Here is a 26,108-nt window from a genome sequence, read left to right as displayed (position 1 = left end):
AAAGAACCTGAATGTTGGAAGATTCAGGACAGACAAAAGGAAGTACTTCTTTACTCAGCGCATAGTTAAACTATGGAATTTGCTCCCACAAGATGCAGTAATGGCCACCAGCTTGGATGGCTTTAAAAGAAGATTAGACCAATTCATGGAGGACAGGGCTATCAATGGCTACTAGCCATGATGGCTGTGCTCTGCCACCCTAGTCAGAGGCAGCATGCTTCTGAAAACCAGTTGCCGGAAGCCTCAGGAGGGGAGAGTGTTCTTGCACTCGGGTCCTGCTTGCGGGCTTCCCCCAGGCACCTGGTTGGCCACTGTGAGAACAGGATGCTGGACTAGATGGGCCACTGGCCTGATCCAGCAGGCTCTTCTTATGTTCTTTGTACTGTGGAAGACTGCATCGATTCAAGCAGCCACCTTATATACCCCTTATTTCTGGGGATGAAATAGAAGTGGTAGTGTATCTTGAAACATAAATAATCAAAATCCAGATCAAATATATACATTTTTAATATCTGAAATATTTACATGGTGGAATCCTATTTGTTAAGAACAGTTTTTCATATGTCTTCTTATAATGCAAGAACTCAGTAACTCAGAGTCAGTTACACCTTCTTTCTAAATAGGTCAACCTGTATCCTTCAGGTAAAGAGATATCAGAAGAGCAGTATTAAAAAATGTGAGAATTGTTTCCTGGAAAGTGTTCATCCTTCAGTGGAGAAGGCCCATAGTATACAGTCTTTTTACTTGTGTAGATTTTAAAAATGCAGTTTACAGTACATGGTTATTCATACCACATCAGCATACGTAGAAAACTCATACAGAGTAAGAGGACAAGAAATATTATCCTCTATCTATCCAACAGACAGCTTACAGTACAAAAAAATGAAAGTCACAATTGACTTGATGACTTACATAAAAACAGATTTTGCCATTGTCTGAAAATGTATGATTTTAACATTGTAAACTGTTGTGCTCAAGTTACATCTTGAAACCTTTTCTTTCCATAAGCGTCCCAAATTGGTATATGAATTTTCTTTTAAATAATTAAAAGAATATTTAAGGTGTCACACTTGTATTAGTAGCAGGGCTTAAATAAATTTGTGCACTAGTTATCCTGATTAACAAACCCCAACTAAGTGTGTGTGAAATTCCACCATCAGCTTAACTGAATAAAAGGCCTCATGTAACGAGCAGGAGGGAATTTATCAATGGTTTTACAGGGATGCCTGAGTTGAAGCAAGTCCACCATGTTTTCTACAAGTTTCTCTAGAAAATTACAAAGTCCAACAAGGGAATGATCCCCTATCCATGCAGATGAAAACTGTGCCAACAAAATGACTCCCATTCATGTTTAGAATTGTAAAGTTTATTCTAATATTTTAAAATGGAGAAGGGAAAGAAGAGGGTTGATGTATTTACATAAATTCAATTATTTTAGTTTGTGGTAAGCACAGATGTTTTGAAAACATGTGTCTTTTTAATATTTACAAGGAACAGTTTAGAAGATGAAAATCAGACTGTGTACAGCAGCTGCAGTAGTTTATAAAACAATACCTGTAACTGTACCTGGTGAATGAAAAACCACCAATGCAGGATTCAGATAATTACAACCAAGGAAGCTTTTGTTTGGGTGGGGGGAACCTCAGCGTAACAGAGAATGAAAAAAAAATTCACATTTTCTACATTTAAAAAATACAGGTCTCACAAATGTCTCTTGAAGACAAGAAACTTCAAAGTTCTTCAGTGATGCTGAACAAAAACTTAAATGGAGCTCAAAAAACAAACGGGATTCTTTATTTCACCAGACCAATCTTTTTGGCTTCCGTTTCATATATTAGTAACCTCCACATTTTGACTATAAAAACTTCAGCTTCTTCATCTAGCACCTGCAGCAAAAGAGGAAAAAGAGGGCATTAAATGCCACAGAAAAAAAGTGCATCTCTGAATGAATTTAGTGGAAGTAATTTTCAGACAGTGTTTCAAGTTTACACAAATTAGAAATTCTGAATGTGGCATGTTTTTTCTTTACTTACCATAGCAACATCATCCAAGATGCTCTGTGGTGAACTATGAGCCATAACCTGAAAAAAAGGATATAGACATTGAGAACACAGCACTCAAATGATTCTGAAAATAGAGTCATGCAAGATTTACAACTGTTGTCCACATAAAAGCAAAATTCTAAGCAGGTAGTAATCCGTCAAATCCAATCCATCAAAACAAGCCCATTGCTTTTTATTTTAAATTAGACATTTCTCTAGGAACCTTCCAACAAATAAAGCAGTTGTTCAGCCTCCACATTTAAGAGCTGTATCCAATTGTGCCCCTCTACTCACAGAAAGTTTGTTTGCTCCAGCGGATGCTTCTGAAAATTGAAGGCTGGCAAGTTTCACTGTTTCCCCCCTTCTCTATGTAGCCCCATGCACTCCCCAAAAATTGTGCCAGAGGATTGGGGGAATGGGGGGACCTTTTGGAAAAGCATGGGAGGTGGCACAGGGACATGTAGGAGAAAGAAGGAATTTGAGAAATTGATTCCCTCCCCATTCCATTCATTGAAGCCACTGATTGATCAAATCCCTTACATGAGCAGAGAGACAACTGGATACCACCCTGGATGGTTGTAAAGGTGGACCAAAATGCAAAATCTTTGCATTTTTGTTCCGACCCCTGTTTGATTCTTAATGGACATTCCAATGTATTTGCAACTTAGAATTAGACTGTGACTAATAAAAAAGAAAAGCTGCCATCTATGTCCCTCCATCTTCCTCAACTCAAAACAAAGCCCTCACACTGTGGTCATGTTGGACCAGACCATAGTTCCCAAGACCATACGTTATGGGATGCAAGTCCAATTGGCTTTTGACCCAAATGCTTTCTCCATGCCACCAGTTGAAAACACACATACACAGTGGTATGCATAAGAAATACACACCAATACTGTCCTTTGGATATCGGATATACTGTTAAATGCAAATGCAGAGATGGAGGAAATAAAGTGCCAGCCACTCTAAATACTTATTTATGCAGAAGTTTACCTTTGAGCAAACAAAGTCAACTAATGTTGCTTCTTCTTCACCAATATATTCTATTATTTTCTTGTTGATCCATGGTCTAATTCGACGTTCCATTAATGTCTAGAACAGAAAGTATTATCATTTTAAATAGTTTCCATCTGTTTGTACTTGGAGCCTAAATTGTTTTCATTCCTTGCTTAGGAATCAGTGATAGCAATAATCCAGTATTAAGAACCTAAGAAAAGCCTTGCTGGTTCAGACCAAAGGCCTATCTAGTCCATCATCCCATTTCCAAGAATGGCCAACCAAATGCCTCTGGAAAACCAATATGCAGGGCATGAATGAATTTATCCATCTCCCACTGTTCCCCAGTAACAGATACTCAGAGGCATTTTGCCTCCAATCCCGGAGGTTGTATACAGCCATTATGATTAGCAGCTATTAAAATTCTCCATGAATTTGTCTAATCCCATTTTAAAGTTATCTAAATTGGTGGCTATCATCACATCTTGTAATTATGCAGTGTGTGAAGAACTCTCTCTTGTGTTAGGACCACAAGCTTTAAATTGGTAAATAAACCAAGCAAAGCTTAAATTAATTTTAACTGGTGAGGCTAACAGATTAAATTGGTTCTGGTGTTTAATTATAGCGGAACGAAATAGGGAACATGTTTGAAGTGGCAACCCTACACGCCTGGGAATACGTCCCATTGAACCCAACAAGACTTCTAAGACAACATGTACAGGACTGCACAGTTAAGATAGCCTTTCCTTCTGACAATTGCTGTAACTTGTTTATTAAAATTGTAAGCTCCTGCAATTTCTAGAAACTATAAAAATTCTTAAGTTGGTTGCCACTTCTCCACAAATGTGTAAGCCAGGATACACAAGAGGACACTTAGATAGATGTATGCATACATAGTAGGCCTTAGTTGCCCCTCTTCCACCCCAGAGCAGATCTCTTGCCAAGGAGACAAGACACCTTGAACAGAAACTTGCCTCTTTACTTCTCTCCTGCTGTATACTCCATGCTCTGCCAATAAATGATCTGAGATGTATGTAAACAACAAATTACTAGAATCCAGAGTTCCCTTCCACTGATGGAAGCATCTCATTAGCGGAGACAGTCCTGCTAGCAGAAGGGGGGAAGTGATTTCCTCTCCCCCTGAAGCCCTCCATAATCTGCTTCAAATGGTTGGAGGACCTTCTGGAACACTGTGGGGGATTTCCAGTGGGATCTTCTACTAGATGGAAAGCCTTCCACAAGTAGAAGGAGCTTTTCTGTTTGCAGAAGGGACTCTTAGAATCCAAGCTATGTTTTCATTTCAGCTGTACTCAATGATGTGACTTTTCCATCCATAGGTTAATATTCTTTTTAGGTAAAAATAAATTGGGGGAAATTGGTTGTGTATTGAAATAAGGATTTTACTGCAGAGGTTATCCTATTCAGTTAAATGGTAGGCTCTGGACAGTATACAGCAGTAGGAAAGCATTTAAGTGAATATGAGATTTTAATAGAGATGAGGGCTACAAATATTAGATCTATTCCAATCAGTGTCAAACCAAGACAGCTGACAAATTGGAATAATGAATGTCCTGTAGATCATACACAAGATTTTAATAAAATTTTACACTTACTGAATCCACAATAGACCAGTCAAGAGGATAAGCAAAGAGCTCTGGTTTGGCTGTGGGGATTTTCTCAATTAGACTCTTAATGTGTTTGCGCTTCTCTTCAGTATTAACGTTGCCTTTGGAGGAGCCTTTGTCTTCATCACCATAATCCAGCGGTACCAGTTTCCTTTTTCGGGGCATGTCATCACTGTCTTCATCTTCAAATTTATTGAAAACACTGTCCACAGTGAGTTTCTTTCTTTTCACAGCATTGGGCTGATTAGGACTATTGCAGGCACCTACAATATAAAGAAGATTTATTTTAATATATCCAAACACCAATTCATCTGGAGATTCTTCAAAATTCAGGTATCACACTGAAAGCCAGGAGATATGAACAAAATTTCAAAAGGGGAAGGGGGGAGATCAACTGTAGAGCGGAGAAGCTAGCATTAATGAGTTTTATCCTATTCTGCCTGACTCAGCTTCTTTGCTCTCAAATGGATCAATAATCATGATACAATCAGAAGGTTCAAAGAAAGGAAACACATAATTTGACTCTGAGAAGTTCATTGTGGCAAAGTTTCAGAGTGGCTTCCTTTGTGCCCTTTTTCCTCACAAGGATGGAAACAAAGGGGAAAAAACTTGCCCAGTTTGAGGCTAAGACCTATTTTAGGCCTGTACTCCTCTGGCTGCTGCTGATCAGGTGAGTTTTCATGTGGGATAATAATACCACAGGGAGATTCATCCCCAGGAGTGTTGGGAGTTGCATTGCCACTTGCTGATGAGACAGATGGGGCAGAGCTGATGGGTCGCAGGGTTGGTTTAAGGCAGGGCTTCTGTTCTGGCTCTTCTTCCTCTTCTTCAGGCTCTTCCCTCTTCTCTTCTTTTTCTTGCTTTTCTTCCTCCTCTTCCTCAGATTCTGGCTCCTGTTTGGTTTGTGGCTGTCGACGCCTTTCAGCCTCTTGTTCCATCTGTAGAAAAAGAGAAAATTTTCCTTTTCTAAGTAAATCAAATTTCAAAACACCAAAAGTGTGGGTTTATGTACCATCTTGATAAAATGCACTCATTAGGAGCTTAAAACATACAAAGCAAGTCTGGCTGTCCCCATAAATAGATAATCCTAATTAATCCAAGGCAGTTTTTTTTTAAAAAAATCTCTATTTTATTTGGATTTATAAAGAATAAACCAGATGCTGTGGTATTTATATAAGGAGATTCAAAACCAAAAACTGCTTTCCACATGAGCACAGGGATAAATCCAGGACATGCCAACTACCAGTCAGTCACAAAACTCTAGCTCAACTACCTGACATGATCTATTGCAAAAATGCCAATTCACTTTGCCAGAAAAGGCATTTCTTACCCTCTGTAGCTCTGCATCTGGATCTGGGTGTCCTTCCGCAAGAAGGCGTTGCCTGATTTCTTCCAGTTCTTCCTTTTCCCTCTTCCTATCCCGTTCATCTGCTTCCATTTCCTTCTCCCTGTCTCGCAATCGCTTCTGTAGAGCGCTTCCCCTGTAACATGTATTCACTTTTGGTTAAAAGTTCTCACCACAACTTTCCCCACAAACATGCGTCAAAAGATAAGCACACCATAATCACATGATTCAGAATCTGGACGATAAAGTTTCATGTTTCATTTCAAAGAATAAAAATTTCTGTATTGGGTGGAAGTAAACCACCTGTTTCCTTGCAATTTGATTCTTACCAGGACATACCAGAAAGGAACAGCAATTCTTAAAATTAGGGAAATAAAACATTCTGTATTGAGCATAGCTTTAAAGTGATGAAGAATCCTTCAAATTCTTGCAATACAAAATTATTTGACATATGGGACATTTTTCATAAAAGATTCATATTTGCTGGGAACTGTCTTAATTATTAATCTTACTGGTATTACATTCACATTTTTCAGGTTGCTCCTTAAAACATCCCCCTTTAGGATGCACACCTTAATGTGGTGAGGGGGTTTGAGAGTGTTGAAGAAGCCGAGACCAATGCTGTCAGGAGTCTAGACCAAGAGTCTAGACTCCTAGCAGGGGCACCCAAAGCCAAGGCTGAGACACCAGACTAAGATGCATCCAAACTCAGAGGAAGGCAATGGTAAACCACCTCTGAATACCTCTTACCATGAAAACTCTATGAACAGAGTATCCAAAATGCAACACGAGATAGTGCTGGAAGATGAGACCCCCAGGTCAGAAGGCACTCACCGAGGTACTGGGGAAGAACAAAGGACAAGTACGAGTAGCACTGTGACTAATGACGCAGCTGGGTCAAAGCTGAAAGGAAGCCCAGAGGCTGATGTGCACAGACGCAAAAGGAGAGTCCAGAGTTGTACGACGCACACAACAGGAACATGGAATGTGAGAAGCATGAACCAGGGACAGTTAGAAATTGTCAAGCAAGAAACAGAACATATCAATATTACAATACTTGGCATGAGTGAATTAAAATGGACGGGAATGGGACATTTTCAATCAGACAAATACAAAATATTTTATGCAGGAAATGAAAAATTAAGAAGAAACAGGGTTGCTTTAATAGTGAGAAGTGATGTAGCAAAAGCAATTAGGAGCTGCAAAGCAAGGTCTGAGTGAGTGATATCAATGAGATTAAACGGGAAAGCTATTAACATAAACATAATCGAAGTCTATGTTCCAACAGCAAATGCAGAAGAAGAGGAATTGGAGAGATTTTATGCAGAAGTACAGGAGGAAATTGATTACACACCAAAACAAGATGAGCTGATAATTATGGGGGCCTGGAATGCAAAAGTAGGGAACAGAGAAGAACTAGGAATTGTGGGGAAATGGGGCTTAAGACATAGAAAGGAAGCAGGTGAAAGACTTGCTGAATTCTGTGAAGCCAATAATTTGTTTCTTGCAAACATATTTTTTGAACAACAGAAAAGAAGACTTTACACGTGGACATCACCAAATGGTCAATATAGGAATCAAATTGATTATATAATTGGTAGCAGAAGATGGAGAAGTTCCATACTTTCTGCGAAAACAAGACCAGGAGCAGACTGTGGTACAGATCATGAACTGGTCATATCAAAAATCAGAGTAAAGCTAAAGAAGAACAACAAAGCAATCATAATGCCAAAATACAATTTAAATAACATCCCAGAAGAATATAAAGATCTAAAAAGGTACAGATTTGAGGCTTTAAACGTATTTAATAAAGAACCAGAAGAACTATGGAGTGACATAAGGGAAGAATGCAAAAAGACAATACCTCTAGTTAAAAAAGAGAGAAAGACCTCAATGGATGATTGAAGAAACTCTTCAAATGGTTAAAGAGAGAAGGAAAGCAAAAGCAAAAGGAGATAAAACATGGTAAGAACCCGAAATGCAACAATACAGCGACTAGTACATAGGGACAACAAGAACTATTACAATAGTTATTGTATAGAAATAGAAGAGGACAACAAAAAGGGTAGAACAAGAGCCCTATTCGAAAAGATTAGAGAAATGAAAGGGAAATTTAAACCAAGAGTAGGGATGTTGAACAATCAACAGGGGAAAACACTGACTGACCGAGATAAAATAAAAGGAAGATGGAAGCAATACACTTTAGAACTCTGTGAAAGAGATGCCAGGATGACAGGTTCATTCACGGAGGAACTATATAATGAAAAACCAAAAATTTTAAAATGTGAGGTGAAAGCTGCTCTTAAAATACTTGGAAGAAACAAATCACTAGGAATAGATAGCATACCAATAGAGTTGCTATAAGTTACTGAGACTGAATCTGTCCAAAGTTTGACAAAAAATTGTCAAGAAATATGGATAACTAAACAGACTGGAAGCGTTCCATATATATCTCAATTCCAAAGAAAGGGGATCCCAGGGCATGCAGTAATTATCGAGCTATTGCCTTTATATCCCATGCAAGTAAAGTAATGCTCAATATTCTACAACAAAGGCTCTTACCATATATGGAACGAGAAATGCCAGATGTCCAAGCTGGATTTAGAATCATATCGCAAACATATGTTGGATAATGGAATGGACTAAGGAATTTCAGAAGAAAATCACCCTGTGCTTTATAGTTTACAGCAAAGCCTTTGACTGTGTAGTTCATTAAAAACTATGGAATGCTTTAAAAGAAATGCGGGTACCACAGCATCCGATTGTCCTGATGCACAACCTATACTCTGGACAATAGGCTACTGTAAGGACAGAATATGGAGAAACCAACTGGTTCCCCATTGGAAAGGGTGTGAGACGGGGTGTATTTTATCATCCTATTTATTTAATCTATGCGCAGAACATATCATACGGAAAGCAGGATTGGACCAAGATGAAGGAGGTGTGAAAATTGGAGAGAAAATTATCAATTTAAGATATGCAGACGATACCATACTACTAGCAGAAAGCAGTAATGATTTGAAACGAATGCTGATGAAAGTTAAAGAGGAAAGCACAAAAGCAAAATTACAGCTGAACGTCAAGACTACAGAAGATTTATGTAACTTTAAAGTTGACAATGAGGACATTGAACTTGTCAAGGATTATCAATACCTTGGCACAGTCATTAACCAAAATGGAGAAAATAGTCAAGAAATTAGAAGGCTAGGACTTGGGAGGACAGCTGTGAGAGAACTAGAAAATGTCCTCAAATGCAAAGAGGTATCACTGAACACCAAAGTCAGGATCATTCAGACCATGGTATTCCCAATCTCTATGTATGGATGTGAAAGTTGGACAGTGAAAAAAGCAGATTGGAGAAAGATCAACTTATTTGAAGTGGGGTGTTGGAGGAGAATGAAAAAGACAAATAATTTGGTGTTGGAACCAATTAAACCAGAACTGTCACTAGAAGCTAAAATGATGAAACTGAGGTTATCATACTTTGGACACATAATGAGAAGACAGGATTCACTAGAAAAGACAATAATGCTGGGAAAAAGAGATGGGAGTAGAAAAAGAAGGGCAAACAAGAGATGAACTTACAAGATCTGAACAGCGTGGTCCATGACAGATGCTATTGGAGGTTGTTAATTCATAGGGTCGCCATAAGTCATAATCGACTTGAAGAAACACAACCACCACCACCACCACCACCACCTTGAACCATCTCCACCACTGTGGCAAATGGTTACGGAGAGAGAGTATTATCAGTGGAGGCAGCCTGGCTTTGGAATGCTCTCCTGAGTGGCTGGCCTGGCCTGTCACTCAGATACATGTTCAGCATCAGGCCAAGGTCTTTAGTATGTGTCCTGCCCAGAGCCCATCAATGGAAACAGAGGTGAGACTGGTAATAATTCCTGTTTTATTTGAGTCACTGTTACATCAAAGGCAGTGCATTTCATACAGCTAACTAGTCTGTTTCATTACTGATGCTAACTATGCTAAGCATGCTCTGCAGCGTATGGAGAAAGTTGACTCAGCACCCAAATCAGGGGGGGCGCTGCCTTAAGTAGGGAAGGTCTTTGCTTGTAATCTCTGACTCCTTCGAAGTCCCACCTTCTGACCAACCCGCTTCTTGCAGTATCTTGTGCTGGGCAAAGGGGGGCGAGCCTCCGCCGGCTCATCTGATAGTACAGGCTCAATAGGTGCCAGCTCGGCTTCAGGAGGCGGGGAAGCATTTGAAGCGCCAGGTGGGGAGTCCTGGGGGAGTGGAGAAGGCATGCGCGCCAAGTCATCCCCCAATGGCTCTGTTGGGGTGTCTGTAGGTGGAGCAAGGTCTGCTTTGGAGGGAGAACTGTCCATGGGAGCTGGAAGACTGTCAACTACACCCCCTCCCTCACTGTCCCCAAAAACCTCATCTACCTCTGATTCCTCTCCCCACTCCATCTGGGAAAGCTGAGGCTCGACCAGCTCCCCTCCCTGACCCTCGTGGGAGAGCTGAGTCTCAACATCATCCCCCTCTCCATGCTCCACTCCCCTCCACCCCCAAGGTCTGGGCTTGCTTGGGTAAGCTTTGTGGAATTCTCTCACCAAGTCCGGTGCATGAATGTCCTCTGCTGTTTCCCAAGAACGTTCTGATGGATCATATCGCTTCCAGTGTATATATACTGGAGTTGACCCTGGCTCTGCTCCACTTCGTACTCCTCCTGCCCATCCACTGTGAGAGGAGGAGACAGCGCTACTGGTGCTTGATGGGGGTCGGGGGGATGTTCCAACGTCAGCAGGGAGCGATGAAACATGGGGTGTATCTTGAAAGTGGGAGGCAGTTTCAAATGGAAGGCCACTGGGTTGATCTGCGCCTCCACTTCAAAGGGGCCCACCTTGCAATCTGCTAGCTTATGACAACGTCCCTGCATGGGCAAGTAATGTGTGGACAGCCACACTCTATCCCCCACTTGGATTGGTGCCCCCTCCTGATGATGCTGATCAGTGATTCTCTTGTAATCCTCCTTTGCTTGCTCCAATGCAGCAGCTTCAAAAGCTGCTGCATAGCCTGAAGTTCTTACACAATGTCCTCTGCCGCTAGGAAGGCGGGATTGATCCACGGGGCGGCAAACGCCCGAGGATGGTACCCTAAGTTAGCAAAGAACAGAGTTTGTTGCGTGGTCATTATGCACGGCATTGTTATAGGCAAATTCCGCTGGGGTAGAAAGGGGACTCAATTATCTTGCTGTTAATTGACATAACAGCGCAAATATTGCTCTAAAATGGCATTAACTCTTTCTGTTTGGCCGTCAGTCTGTAGGTGAAAAGCCAAAGACTGTCACAGTTCACTCTGGAGTAGTTGCCACATCGCATGCCAGAACTGTGCCATAAATTGTGTCCTTCGGTCAGAGACCAGACTGTCTGGCAGACCATGCAACCGGTACACGTACAAATGGGCTGTCTCTTGCGCATTGGGTAGTCCAGTACAAGGGATGAAGTGGGCCATTTTCGTGAAGGCATCCACTACTACCAACACTGCTGTCTTCCCTTGCGAAGTAGGGAAATCAGTAACAAAGTCCATGGTGACCATCTGCCAAGGGCCCCGTGGGCCGTCCCGTTGCATGTTTGGCCCGTGCACAAGTGGGACAAGATCGAATGTAGTGCTCCACTTCCTTCTTCATCCTAGGCCACCAAAACTCCCTGGTTACTGCTTGTAAAGTCTTAAAGACCCCAAAATGCCCTGCGGTGGGGGAATCATGGCACTGACTCAACACCCTGGCTCGCATCTCCCCTGGGGGCACATAGATGGCATCTTTGTGATAGAGTACTCTGTCATTCCACTTAAAGTCCTCTTGTCCCGCTACAGGCTGCGTGGCTATTTCAGAGAGCTGACGAATAGGTCCTGCTCTTGCACCACCTGTAGCTCAGACACCCAGGAATCCTAGCACGCACCGGCCACAATCTTCTCGGGGGGAATAATGAACTGCGGCAACTTTGGGGTGGGGCTCCCCAAATACTCTGGCTTGCGGGACAAGGCATCTGCCCTCTTATTCTGGGCTTGGGGAATGTAATGGATTTTGAAGTGAAAGCAGGCAAAGAACTGAGCCCAACGTACCTGTCTCTGATTGAGCTCGCAGGCAGTCTGGAGGCTTTCCAAATTCCGATGGTCCGTGCACACCACAATCTCCTCCTGCGGTCCCTCCAGATGTTGCCGCCAAGTTTCAAAGGCATCCCGGATGGCCAGCAATTCCTTTTCCCACACTGTAATTTTGCTCAGAATCCGTCAATTTCCATGAGAAGTAGGCACAGGGTCTCAGACCTCCCCCTCTCTGTGCTGGTTGTAAAAGCACAGCGCCGATGGCCACGTCCAATGCATCTGTCTCCACCATGAAGGGTTGCGTGGGGTCGGCCTGCTGCAAGATGGGCTGCGAAGCGAACCGCTGTTTCAATTCATCAAATGCAGCTTCCGTCCAACATAAAGGACCCGAGCCCTTCAGACAATCCGTGAGGGGCGCTGTCTGGTCAGAGTAGTTGGCTGTAAAGCGATGGTAGTAATTGGCAAATCCCAAGAAATGCTACAGATCCTTCTTAGTTTTGGGGGGCTGCCACGTGAGAATGTAGTGAACCTTCTCTGGGTCCATCTCTACACCTGCTGGTGAAATGCGATACCCCATAAAGTCTGACGTGGTTAGATCAAAAACGCACTTTTCCAGCTTGGCATAGAGACGGTGCTCCCGTAGCCTCTGCAACACTGCTTGCACATGTGCTTCATGCTCCTCTGGGGAATCTGAATAAACCAGAATATCATCTAAATACCCAATCATAAAACGATGCACATAGTCTCTGAAGATGTCGTTCATGAAATTTTGGAAGACCCCTGGAGCGCCGGACAAGCCGAAGGGCATCGCTAGATACTCAAACTGTCCATAGCGCATCTTGAACGCAGTTTTCCACTCATCCCCCTCTTTCATTCGCACCAAGTTATAAGCCCCCCTCAAGTCCAGCTTGGTATATATCTTGGCGGATTGCAGTCGCTCCAACATTTCCTTGATGAGCAGCAAGGGCTAGCTGTTGGGGATGGTGATTTGATTCAGTGCTCTGTAGTCATTACACGGACGTAACTCCCTGTTCTTTTTGACAAACAGGCGCCCCGGCTGGGGACTGGGAGGGGTGAATGAATCCTCTCTTCAGGTTCGTGTCCAAAAATTCCCTCAGCGCTGCCAACTCCGGGTCCGACAAGGAATAGATCCGTCCAGCAGGGATGCGTGCCCCGGCATCAAATTAATGGCGCAGTCGTAAGGGCGGTGAGGAGGCAGTTGATCCGCTTCCTTCTTGTCAAACACGTCCCAAAACTCCTCATACTTTATGGGTAAAGGCGCTTCCTCCTGAGGAAGCACTCTAGCCACCATCTCCGGCTTAAGCTTCTGCTGTGGCTGACAGTGCTGATGACAGTGCTCTGAGGTGAACACCACCCACCGCCTCATCCCAGAAAATGGTAGGATTGTGTTGAACCAACCAAGACATTCCCAACACCATAGGGAAAAAAGGCAAGGATGCCACATAGAATGACAGTTCTTCTTGATCCCCGGGGATCTCCATTTCTAATTTCTTTGAGGCTCTGGTCACATTCCCCAACTTTAAAAGCTGTCCATCTATGGTTTCAACAGACAGGGGTTGTTCCAGTTCTCGGATTGGGATGCCATGCTCCCGAGCAAAGTTGCTATCCATGAAAGTGGATGAGGCCCCACTGTCAATCAAGCTTGAAAGCTCTGCCCCAAGGGCAGAGTTAACCGGACAGGTGGTAGCAGAGTGCCTTGGGACAGGAGGGATTGCTGCGGAGGCCGAGTTGTCCCATTGCCTCCCAACTGTTTGGCCTCTACAAGAGCTGGGATTTGGAGTTTTCCAGCACTCGGGGTTTTCCCACCTTAGAGGGCAGCCTCGGGCCAGGTGCCCCCCTTTCCCACAATATAGACATAGTCTCAAAGGGGGTCAAATTATAAGGGACAGCCAAAGCAAAACACATACAAAATATTTGGCATTACAACCCCTTGACTTATGAACTGTGTAATCTATCTCAAGTGCCATGACAGGAAGGCCACCCAGACATTTTTAAAATACTGGGGAGGGGGGCTCTGCCCCCTACTCACTCCACTCACCAACTCCCCACTCCCAAAGTGGCACAGATTGGTTGTGTGTGAGAAGGGATGGAGGGAAGGATGCTTGGGCAATGGCTGCTTGTGTGTGGGGAGACAGGAAAAAATATCTTCTAATATGATCTCCTTCAGCTGTCATCAGTGAGGTCTGGGAAGGAGAAATCGCCAAATGCATGTTATCAACCTACAGATCAATACTCACTTTTGATGTCATTATTTGAGGTATTTTTAGTATATGTTTTTTAAAGCCCGATAGTTAGGTCAACCCTGTTCTTAAAACAATGCATGAGCTGAAGATCTCTGGAATTTGCCATTCCTCAAATAGTGAGGCTTTGCTTGTTTTAAACAATCACATCTATAGTTCAATAACAATACTGGGCTGGACCCAGACATGCAGCACAATCTTATGCATATCTACCCAAAAGTAAGCCCCACTGTTTTCAGCAGAGGTTACACCCAGCTAATTCTAACAGGTAACTCCTCTCCAGTGCTAATCTCTCTCTTTTTGGGGGGGGGGGCAAGCCAGCATACAAAATAATTCAACTTTGCTAATATGATTTCAAAAAACACCAAAAGGCAGGGAGCTGGAAGAAAAAGAGGGACACTTAACACTGTTTTCTAAAATCCCTGCTCAACTATCTCTTTCTAGCCTGTCTCCTCACACACTCATTTCTGTCAGCATTTCGAAGGCTGCTTGTCCCCTCAAGTACAGCCTTGAAAGATGATTGAGCAGTGTTAAAAAGCACATTTTTAAAGTGGTTTGGGCAATCCAGTACATGTCTATGTGATGTTCCTGTATGTTAATGTAAATATGATAAGTGCAGGGTTATTATAGGAAATATGGTAAGTGGAGTGAGTGAGAAGGGGGAGGACATGGGCTGTAGAATGCTGGATGTTGATTGGCTGTGTGTTTGAATGGCTGAAGGTATAAATGAGAGGATGACAGCTGAGTGGGAGAGAGAGTTGTTGGACGGTGGGTTGGCTGAAGGTGGTGGGTGTTGAAGGTTGTTGTAGAGAGAAGGTGGCTGTTGAGAGATTGGATTAGGAGTTCTGAGGCATATATTAAGAATGAAGAACATAAGAGAATCATATATGAAACCATACGCTTGTCAACAAAATCTATAAGTAATCTTGTTATTCCTAGTGTTAGCAATAAATATTTTCTTGGTTTACTTAAAGCCTGATTCCTTAGCTGGAGTGTACAGAGCAGGGGGGAAAAGCCGGGTAACCAAGGCTGAAGAAGAAATTGTATCTAATGGTGGCAGCGGTAAAGGAGGAGATATTGTATCAGCATTCAGTACCACAGAGCAACCCAGAGCTGTGAGCTTCATAGGCAAGAGGTTTCAGGGGGGTTGGGAATTACCTAAACACACAGACACAAGGTATCAAAATAGCCAGGAAGAGACTAAGGCACAGTCTAGAGGCTATACTAGATACACACAGTGTTGGGTAGTGTGGCCTAGCAAGGGGATCTTTTGAGATCTGTGCTAGAGCGGAGAGGTAAAAATAAACACGACGATCCTGACTGCTTATAGCCACGAGTGAGAGCGTATAAGGTGGTGCCAGGGGAAGGACATCACAGTCTACTCAGAAGTAAGCCCTACTGGGTTCAATGGGACTTACTCCCAGGTAAGTGTGTACTGGATTGCAGCCGCTTATCTTTAAGCTTCAGAACCCTGCTGTTTCTGCCTTTTGAATTGCCTGGGGGAAGGAGAGGCATTTAGCACACAGAGTAGTTTGACTGGCATTATGGCTACTGCTCATAGCAATCCTTTCCATTCAGGCATTGCAAGGCAGTTAACCTGTTCAGTGCGCTAAATGCCTCTTCTCCCTCCAGAGATATTTTGCCAAATAAGATCCCTGCCTCAGTGGGGAAGGAGGGGGGAAGAAAGACAGAAAGAAGAGCTGGTCTCTCTCTCTCTTTGCGGCCCGTCACACATTCCTGAGATCGTGTTGGGTTTTCTGAGGCTGGGAGGCTTGCTCAGTAGTAGGGGATTTTCAGCAGCAAGCGTCCCATGGCTGGCAGGCCGAGGAGGCAGCGGAGCTGCTGCAGCTGCCCATCCACCACTTCTCATCACAGTGTGGTCTGCAGTGCCACCTGTATGTGGCCAAATGAACTGTGGCCAAGCAAACTGTATGATGCTTACATTGTTATGTATATAGGAAAAGTTGCTGCAGACTCTTTATCCTAGTGGAAGGATTGGTAATGGGAGTAGGAGGAGAAACAGAATCAAGGGACATGGAAAGCTATTGTCAGTTCTCCTTAAATCATATTGGTTGTAAACCACTCCTAATCACCACGGTTCAGAACAAAAGGTTTCCTGCGCACAATGTTTCATATTCATGCCTTTTTAATAGTAGAGAAACTTGATGAAGCCAGAGAACACGAACTGATTTGTTGTCGTTCATGATAAGCATACCTGTAATATTTTGGATCATCTCTGTCATCATCATAATCTTCTAGAAATTCTTTTAGACGTTTAGCTTCTTTTGCCTGTACAAGAGTTGAACACATTTAATTATAGCCTTAATTTTAGACAGAATTTTTGCAGCTCATCATCCTTGCATAGTAGTGACTGAGTAGCTCTTTCCTACCAGAAATTTTGCAAAATGGCACCTTGCCTTAAGTAACTAATAATCTCTATTAGTTTGTTTTCCAGTCTCTAGAATTTCCTCCTCACTAGTGACTGAGCACTCTAATGTACAAGTTGACAATTAACTTCCCAGTTTGAACTAAAATGAGGTTTGAGATTGCTTAGTGAGTCAGGCCTTGAAAAAGAGACCTGAAATGATAGTTTTGAGTACAAATCCATCTATTCCAAGTAGCCTGCCGATTTCAACTAGGATGCAAGTTCTATATGCAGGATAGGACTTTGGGCATGACTTTCAGAAAGCAGCTCCCTGTGCCAATCCATTTTTGAAAAACAGTCTACAATATGGCTTTTGGGGATAGGTGGGTCCTGTTAAAAGAAACATGTGAAAATGTTCCTAGGCATGCATATCTAATGTTTTGGATTCCCTTGAAATGGAAATGGACTGCCTTTAAGTCGATCCCGACTTATGGCTACCCTATGAATAGGGTTTTCATGGCAAGTGGTATTCAGAGGGGGGTTACCATTGCCTCCCTCCGAGGCTAATCGTACCCAGCTGGCTAGGTCCTGCTCAGCTTGCCACAGCTGCATAAGCCAGCCCCTTCCTTGTCTGCAACTGCCAGCTGGGGGGCAACTGGGCTCCTTGGGACTATGCAGCTTGCCCACGGCTGCACAGGTGACAAGGCACATAACCTCTGAGCTACTCACTGTGGGGGTGATCTTTAGTTGGCCCTTTTCACCCAGGAGATACAAGCAGGGATTTGAACTCAGACTCTGGACTCCCAGCCAGGCTCTCCTCCCCACTGTGCTATACCAGCTGTCTTGGATTCCCTTAGATTTTGTAAAAATGAAGTATAATGCTGTTAGAAGATCTTGAGGTCATTTGCATTAATGATGGCATCACTGCATAAACAAGGAATCTAAGAGACGCACCAATAAGGCTAACTTCCATGTTCTTTGAGATAAAAATCCTTAAAAGTGTTTTCTGTTCCTCAAAGAACAAGGGAAAAATGCATATACACCCACAATAGTAGATCCTGTATCTTCTGGAGACTCATCTCCTGTTTTTGGAGGTAAACACACCTTCCCCACAAGAGAACAATAAATGAAAACTGAAGACATGCTCCAAACAATGTCAGGCTAGTGTTTTTAGGAGTGTAGTTGCAATTATTTATTAAAATTGGTCCACTCCAGGACTTGCAGAGAATTCTGGAAGAACACCAGTTTGTGAACAAGGAGAGTACTCTAAATAAATCTCTTCATTTAACAATTATAACTTTAGTCCTGGTTCTTCTTTCTAAGAGTCCCAGGTGTCTGGACATAACACCTTCTATGTCTCCCCACCCCTGAGGTAGCAGAACAGGGGTGGAGAGCTTTAGGCCTGGGGGCCAAATATGGCCCTCAAGTCTTCTCCATCCAGCATTTGGGGCTCTCCCAGGACACACCCTGTGCTTGCTCTGCTCTGCACCCTCCTAGGGTGTTTTTACCTGGCTGGAATGTGTTCTTTAGCTGTGGATTGTCTCTTACTACCCTAGATACACACACGTGTGTATATGTATATAGTACAGAAACCACTGACTGGGGTGAGTGTAATACAGCCACAATGGTAAAAATAACACCTTTTGTTCTGCTTATTTTTGCCTTAGCATATGGCCCCTGGAACACTGCACACAAAGGAATGCAGCCCTCAGGCTCGGAAAGGTTCCTCACCCTGTAGAAGAGGATTCAAAATGTATTTCAGCCCTTGTCTTCTTGCCTTCCCTGAACTGTTACAGCACGCCATTTTTGTACCAGATAACACTATACTTAGTATTTTATTATCATGCTTCAAGATTTGCAAAGGGCCTGTCAGCACAGGCAGCTATGAGGAATGTCAAACTTCCCCAATGCCTTTGCATTTTGCTTTCTCTTCCTTCTCTGCCTGCTCCACTTCTCTCAGTGCAGTTGAATGATCAGCTCCCTTGTTACACAGTGGGCTTATGCTGGCAGGGGAGGCCATGATAACTGCAGCTGCCTTTGGCTTAGCTCTGGGTTGTGGAAACTGGTGGCCATCCAGATGTTATTGGACTTCTGATTCCCATTAGCCCCAGCCTGCAGGCCCAATGGTCAGGGATGGTAAGCTGCTCCAAGGCAACAGCTAGCCTTCTTTGGCCTATGCAACTAAATGCTTAGAGCAGGGGTTCCCAAACTGTGACCCACAGACCACACATGTAGGTGTTCCACAGAGCATCTGTGGATTTGTAGTTGAAGATGTGAGGCGACACATCCACTATACTGAATATTCATGTTGATTTTTAATTGTATTTTTATTGCCTCTTTTATTTCTTATTATATTGTATTTCATTTCATTGAAGAAATGAAATGGACTGCCTTCAAGTCGATTCTGACTTATGGCGACCCTATGAATAGGGTTTTCATGGTAAGTGGTATTATTTCATTACATACTACTTATATTGTTTTTTATTGTATTACAATTTGACCTTGGGTCAGCTTGTAATGTCCACTAATTTGTAGTGGACAACTTGATGAAGATGTCGGCCCAGTGTGTAACAGCTGTGAAAAAGGCATGCTAGGGATCATTAGGAAAGGTACTGAAAATAAAACTGCTATCGCAATGCCACTATACAAATCTATGGCGTGGCTGCATTTGGCATACTAGGTACAGTTCTGGTTGCCACACCTCAAAAAGGATATTGTAGGGCTGGAAAAGATTCAGAAAAGGGCAACCAAAATGACCTAGGGGCTGGAGCAACTCCCTTAGTGAGGAAAGGTTGCAGCATTTGGGGCTTTTTAGTTTAGAGAAAAGGAGGTGACTTGATAGAAGTCTATAAAATTATGCATGGCACAGAGAAAGTGGATAGAGAAAAGTTTTTTTTGCCTCTCTCATTATACTAAAACTCGTGAACATCCAGTGAAGTTGAATGTTGGAAGATTCAGGACAGACAAAAGAAAGTACTTCTACACATAGTGCATAGTTAAACTGTGGAATTTGGTCTCATAAGAGGCAGTGATGGCCACCAACTTGAGTTTAAAAGAGGGTTGACAAATTTAAGAGGCTATCAATGGCTACGAGGCATGATGGCTATGTTCTGCCTCCGCAGTCAGAGGTGGTATGCTTCTGAATACCAGTTGCTGGAACAGAAAGAGAGAGAGAGAGAGCATTCTTGCAGTTAGGTCCTGCTTGCAGGCTTCCCATGGGCACTATGTTGGCCACTGTGAGAACAGGATGCTGGACTAGATGAGCCACCAGCCTGATCCAGCAAGCTCTTCTTATGTACCTTATGTTGAATTCTATGGAATTACAATTGCAACAAACAGAAAAATCATTAAGTGGTCCACCAAGACCCTTAGCAATTTTCAAGTGATCCATGGGGGAAGAAAATTGGCAATCACTGGCTTAAGAGTTCCCCCCCCCAAAATCTTGACAGTGCAATCCTAAACATGTTTATTCAGAAGCCAGCAACACCAAATTCAGTGGAACTTATTCCCTAGTGTGTCTAGGATTCCATCCTCAGAGTTCTCAGAGCCATGCAAAATCCATTCCCATTTTAAAAAATTATTATTACATTTATACTCCACCTTTCCTCCAAAGAGCTCAAGGTGGTATACATGGTTCTCCTCCCTCCTCATTTTATCCTTACAACAACTTTGTGTGGTAGGTTAGGCTGAGAGACTGTGACTGGCCCAAGGTCACCTCTTGGCCAAGTGGGGATTTGAACTCTGGCCTCCCGAGTCCCAGTTCAACACTATAACTACTACACCACACTGGCTCTCTCATGGCAACATGCCATGAGCTTTTTAAAATTACCTCCAATGGGTGCAGATTGACTGCAGTCTAAGCCTTTCCCCTTGGTTTAGAAAGGCGTAGACAATACTTGCTGCTCATAATGGCAAATGGAAAAAAGTGAGTATTTGTTTAAAGTTAATTTACATGAAGGCAGTAGTTTTATAAAACACAGAGGAAAGCTTTTTCAAACGCTTTATGTTCTGAACATTTATATTGAAAACTGCATGGAGGCAGCCATGTTGGTCCATTAGAAAAAAAATGCAAACTAAATCACAAAGCAGTAAACTAGCCTCTGAGTTTCACAGAACTCTTTGTGGGGGGGCAGGGAGGAGAAAAACATTCTGATGGCAAAGGGGTAGTGGAAAACACGACAGTACAGTCTGAAGATGGCAATTCAGGAAGCTCTCTGCAAACTAATTAAGCTGCATTGTGCTCAATGCAAAAAAAAAAAATGGGTTGCTTCCAGTGTTAATCATACCCACAGTAGACCCATTGTAATTAACAGACATGCTGACTTTAGGTCCATTAATTGCAATGGGTCTACTCTGAGCAGAACTTAAGTGGATACAACTCAATGCATATAATGGGATAAAGTAGTAATGACCCTTTTATAATATAAGCAGGCAGTAGTTATTCAAATCTGTCTCTAGAGCTACAGTTGTAGCTATAAAACTGCCAACCATTTTTGTATGTATAACACTTATTTTTCTTGCAGCTATGTATTAACACAGCTATTTTTGTATTAACATTTGTGAGCTAGCATAGGGAGTGGCTTATTTGGCCAGAAGATGGCATAGAAATACTCAGAGCGTGGAAAAGTTAGTTTTTTGAACTACAACTCCCATCAGCCCAATCCAATGGCCATGCTGGCTGGGACTGATGGGAGTTGTACTTCAAAAACAGTAACTTTTCCAAGCTCTGGAAATAATCCAAAATATACAAACTATATAACATATACACACACCTATACTCAAAATCTTTAAAGCTCTAAAATAATTTGAAACATTTATTGCTGAAATTGTGTTTTAGACTATGTCACAGAAACAGAACATACCTATACCTTTGTTTACCAGCACAGAGATTCTGCCATTTAGGCATCTAACAAAAGCAATGCAAGAATAAAGAATCCCTTACCATTTCCCTTCGTCTTTCTTCTTCCCTCTCAGCTTCTTTTTCATATTCTCTTGCTTTTTTCCGTTCTCTGATCTCCCAGTTTTTAAGACGCTGTAACAAAACAACCTGTTTACTTCAGTGTTCACAGAAGAAGTCCCATTATGTCATTTGAGAATAGCAAAACCACCCACATTTAATTCAAACCATTTAGTTACATCAGCCTAGTCTTCTATTTCAATAGAGATTCTGTAAAATGCTCTGAATTTTGATGATCAATGCTACACAATTATTAGAATGCTAACAGCACATGCAGGAGACATGGTCCATGCTAACAGAGTTGGATCTATATCAACTGTGAACAGAGCTTCATTAAGAGAATGGGGTTTTCACACTGAAAATGGACAGCCTCCCCTCAACAAGCTTCTTCTGAGGGAGCATGGGGGGGCCTTCAGTGCAGGGCTCTGCAGCTGGAGGGAGTGTGGGGAGAAGTCATGGACCCCCCCAAACAGGCACCTTTCATCTGGACTAGAATCCATTTGAATCCAACCCACAGATCAGAAGCAGCCTTCCCAGATACCTCTTGATAAGCTGCTTCCTTTTCACGTAGTTTCCTTTCCAGTTTGCGCCGCTCATAGGCATCTTCTTCATCCTCTTCTCTATCTCTTTTTTTGTCTTTTTCTCGCTCCCGCTCCCGTTCTCTTTCCCTTTCCCGCTCCCTTTCCCGCTCCCTCTCTCGTTCCCGTTCTCTCTCTCGCTCCCTCTCTCTGTCTCTGCTTTTCTCTCTGTAGACATATATAGCAACAAATGATTAATACATGTAATTTTCAACATTTAATACTGCTGGTAATAAAGTTAGATGTAATGAAACTAAATCTACAAGATAATCAAACCATCATGCAATAACAGGTTTACAAAATATAGTGATTTAGACATCACTGTAATTAAACAAAAACTCAAACTTCTGTTAAGTTTTTCAAGGTAGCCACATCATTGCTCATGTGAAGAAGTCATTAAACATATGACCTTTTGAACAATGACACAGTATATCAATCTTCTGGTTTTACATTTTATTGAATGCTGGCGTTTGAAATATGGGATGTATCCAGAAATTATTTTCCTAAGAACCATTATCGACATTATTAACAATTATTCATTACACTGCATAATTTACCTAGATCTGCTCCGATCTTTATTGCGGTCTGAGCTTCTTTCACGGTCTCTGTCCCGATCTCTTTCCCTGTCCCGGTCTCTGTCTTTAGTACGGTCCCGATCTCTATCACGTTCTCGTTCACGCTCCCGTTCCTTCTCCTTCTCTCGTTCACGCTCTCTCTCCCTCTCTCTTTCACGCTCCCTTCTCTCTCTTTCACGCTCCCGTTCCCTCTCTCTTTCACGCCGTTCTTTTTCAATTTCTTGTCTCTCTTTCTCCTTCTTGCCTTTTTCCTCCTCCAATTTCTAGAAACCAAGAGGATTTTCAAAGTTTATTTTTGGCAGTAGTCAGGAGGTCCCACCCCACCACCACGCACAACACCCAAGGCTGGTAGTGAGCATATCAAAATCACCAATAATTTAACACTTATATATTAAAGTTTGCTTTCAACTCTTAAGAATGAAAGTTCCGCAATGATAAGACTAGGTTTTGTGCAAAAAGCAGCTATCTAACAGACTGTCAATCTCCACCCTTGGAAAGAAGGGCAATGCTCACCTCAAATATGAATATATTGACAATCATATAGTGCATTGCCTCCAATAGTTCACAGAAAACTTCCATCTCACAAAAGACAGAAAAGAGCTTGAACACAAACAAAATGATTTTTTAGCTGGCAAAGTTAATCCTGCCCATGTAGGCAGATCATTTAGTAGGATGCTGACAGACAAGATTTTCCTAAGATTATCCCATATCTCAGCCAAACCAAATTCATGCTATGCAAGGCTGGGAAATAAAGCAACTTTCAACTGCACAAGTTACTGGAATTGTTTGGAAGGAGTTAACTTCCCAATTACTTTATTCTTCCCAACTATTTTTTTTCCATTCACAGGTAAATTAATAGTCTCTAAAGATGGGATCCTCAGGAAGAAGGTTGGAAATCACACATAGACTAAAAGATTATACAGTACTTTTTAAAAAAAACAAACTAAATTTCTATATAAAAGTGCATTCTTTACAGAAAGACATGCCTATTACCAAAACTCCCATGAAGACAATAGAAAAATAAAGTCTCATTAAATCCATCCTTGGAAGCAATTGGTGTGTTGTTAACTTACAGGTGCTGTGCTAGGACATGGACCGCCAACACTGGATTAACCTTGCCTACAAGCTATATTTCTGGGAGGAAGAGCAAGTACATGGTTCACAAGTAAACCAAAAAAAAAAAAAAAACATAAGCCAAATATCAGCCTGATGGATGCCAGACTATTACGGGCATGATCCTTCCATGTGCAAGTGTTGTGCCTGAAGGGATCCACATAGGGTATAACAAACACATTTTCCCACTCCTCCTCTTCTTAGTACACACGTGCAATCAGTGTACCAAGTCATTTCAGCAAATAAGAGGCTTGTGTGCACCTTTTGTATTGCAATTCAGTTCCCTGTTGCCACTTGAAAGAACGTGATCTGTTCCTTCACCAAGAGGCAACTGGAGAGGCTGGATAAGGATATAAGGGGAACACACAAGCCTCCTATTCCCAGGAGTGGCCTGGTTCATTGCCTGCATGTGTACTCATGTGCCAAGGGGAAAGTAAAAGAGCTCTGTTATTCCTTACAGGGATCCCTCTGTGCACGAGTGCAGCACCACTGTGAGGAAGGATTACACCCTAAATATATTTTATGCAGTTTATGCAGGGGGGGGGAAGAGGAGAATCACCCCCTTTGGCACCATGTTTAACACCAATGAAATAAATTATAAACTGAAACAATAAAGTGTGCATATATTTCTTTCTTTCAACAAAGAATTCAAGACAACTTTAAAAACAATCTTACCTGTCAGACAGTCTTCTGGTATGCACTCATGGACCAGAGAACCAAAACAGGGTCACAGTAATAATAAAACTAACAAACAAAAGATCAATATATCTAACCACCATACTAAATGATACAAAAAGTGAAATATAGGGAAGATGGTGTTAGATACATTGAACTCACAAAAGAAAAGGGTATTTGAGAATGGTAGAAAACAGCCATAATGGAGGAGGAAAAGGTGAAAGTGTACAGAATGTGGCAACCTACTTTCTAAGTGAAATGTTCTCATACAATATAGTTTCATCTAATATAGTGTGTTAGGGTACGCTACATAAATTTTCAAAAGCAGAACTTACCTCAAATTTCGTATACTTTTATAGAAAAGATTATATACTGAAATTATAGATACTTACAGATTATTTTTAGTTGTTCCAATAACAATGTCTTTGGTTAAGTTCCAGGATTCCCCCCCCCCAATTTTCATAGTAGAAATCCTGATTTTAAAAAGTTATCTTCACTTTGGCATCCTAAAGGCTTTTATTTTTAGCTTTACTTCAGAGCCAAATAATAAATCAGCATAGTCATTTCATATTGAAAATTTAATAGGCTGCTTCCAAGTAAATAAAAGGGATATGTAATAGGAAATTAGGTGTGGAAAGGTGGAAATGATTAAAATATGCTGAAGTAATGAGCAAAGAGGATAGGTAGAAAAATCGTAAAATCTTACCTTCAGTTCTCTTCAGACTCATCTGTGCTGTAAATGGACGCCCCCTGCAATGCTGATACCCTAACAGTCTGATTATTGTTTGTAAATTCTAACCCAAAAACATGCAAAGGTTCACTGTGCTCATAAGCCAGCCCCTTTTTGAACATCCCACCCAAAAAATGAAATGGCCACTTTGTATTAGATTTAGTTCCATCTATTTTAAAAAGTTAATTCAAAACATTCCCCCAATAGGATATCAAAGGCAGTAAAATGCCTGATAGCTTCTGCAACAGTGAAGCATATTTTTATTTTGTTTTAGCCACATTATTTCTTTATATTTTAGAGACATGTTGGGGCTTGGAAATAAGACTATGTTTCACCACTGAACAGTTTCACACATCTTCTGGAACAGTTTCCTCAGGTTCTCATTCCCAAGTTATACTAAAATATTTTGCATTGCCAGCAACGTACACCCATTTTTGCTATACAGTGTGCGACCTTGTAACCAGAGTACATTTTACCATTATGTACCTTCACATCATTACACCAATATGAGCAAACAACGAGCACTCATTTCAAGGACAAATACTTCAGTGGGCGTGGAGTACTCCAGCCTTGGTGGGCAGTTAATATTCCCATAGAAGCGAACATCAAGATACAATGCATGCATAACTTGCATTTCACCTCCCTTACACCACCCTTCCCAACCAGAACACATTCACAAACTCACATTACAGAAACCTCTTTAGGTGGGAACCCTGAGGTAGGATTTGCTGTGCAAACACATTCCAAGCCAGTTACCCCTTTGCATATTTTTCTGAGGGGGC

General features: G+C 42.1%; 1 protein-coding gene across 6 annotated transcripts in view; it reads right to left on the bottom strand.

Annotated features, from left to right (window-relative positions):
- Positions 1-489: 489 nt before the first annotated feature.
- Positions 490-26,108, bottom strand: part of RBM25 (RNA binding motif protein 25) — a 44,525-nt gene continuing 18,906 nt past the window's right edge. For 4 of the 6 annotated variants that reach the window (XM_061611229.1, XM_061611228.1, XM_061611227.1 and 1 more), the window contains 11 exons: positions 22,791-23,071; positions 22,197-22,401; positions 21,641-21,730; positions 17,428-17,550; positions 16,549-16,622; positions 5,994-6,144; positions 5,277-5,601; positions 4,652-4,926; positions 3,036-3,134; positions 2,034-2,081; positions 490-1,886 (listed from right to left, as the gene is read on the bottom strand). In XM_061611229.1, the coding sequence (XP_061467213.1) occupies positions 1,794-1,886; positions 2,034-2,081; positions 3,036-3,134; positions 4,652-4,926; positions 5,277-5,601; positions 5,994-6,144; positions 16,549-16,622; positions 17,428-17,550; positions 21,641-21,730; positions 22,197-22,401; positions 22,791-23,071 (1,764 nt within the window). In that variant the 3' untranslated portion in view covers positions 490-1,793. The remainder of the gene's footprint in view (positions 1,887-2,033; positions 2,082-3,035; positions 3,135-4,651; positions 4,927-5,276; positions 5,602-5,993; positions 6,145-16,548; positions 16,623-17,427; positions 17,551-21,640; positions 21,731-22,196; positions 22,402-22,790; positions 23,072-26,108) is intronic. The other 2 variants (XM_061611231.1, XM_061611232.1) reach the window with 1 other exon arrangement.

This window comes from Rhineura floridana, chromosome 2 (genome assembly GCF_030035675.1).
Source record: "Rhineura floridana isolate rRhiFlo1 chromosome 2, rRhiFlo1.hap2, whole genome shotgun sequence".
Classification (NCBI taxonomy): domain Eukaryota; kingdom Metazoa; phylum Chordata; class Lepidosauria; order Squamata; family Rhineuridae; genus Rhineura; species Rhineura floridana.
The sequence above is the reverse complement of the archived record's forward strand: the minus strand, read 5'-3'. Positions and strand labels throughout refer to the sequence as shown.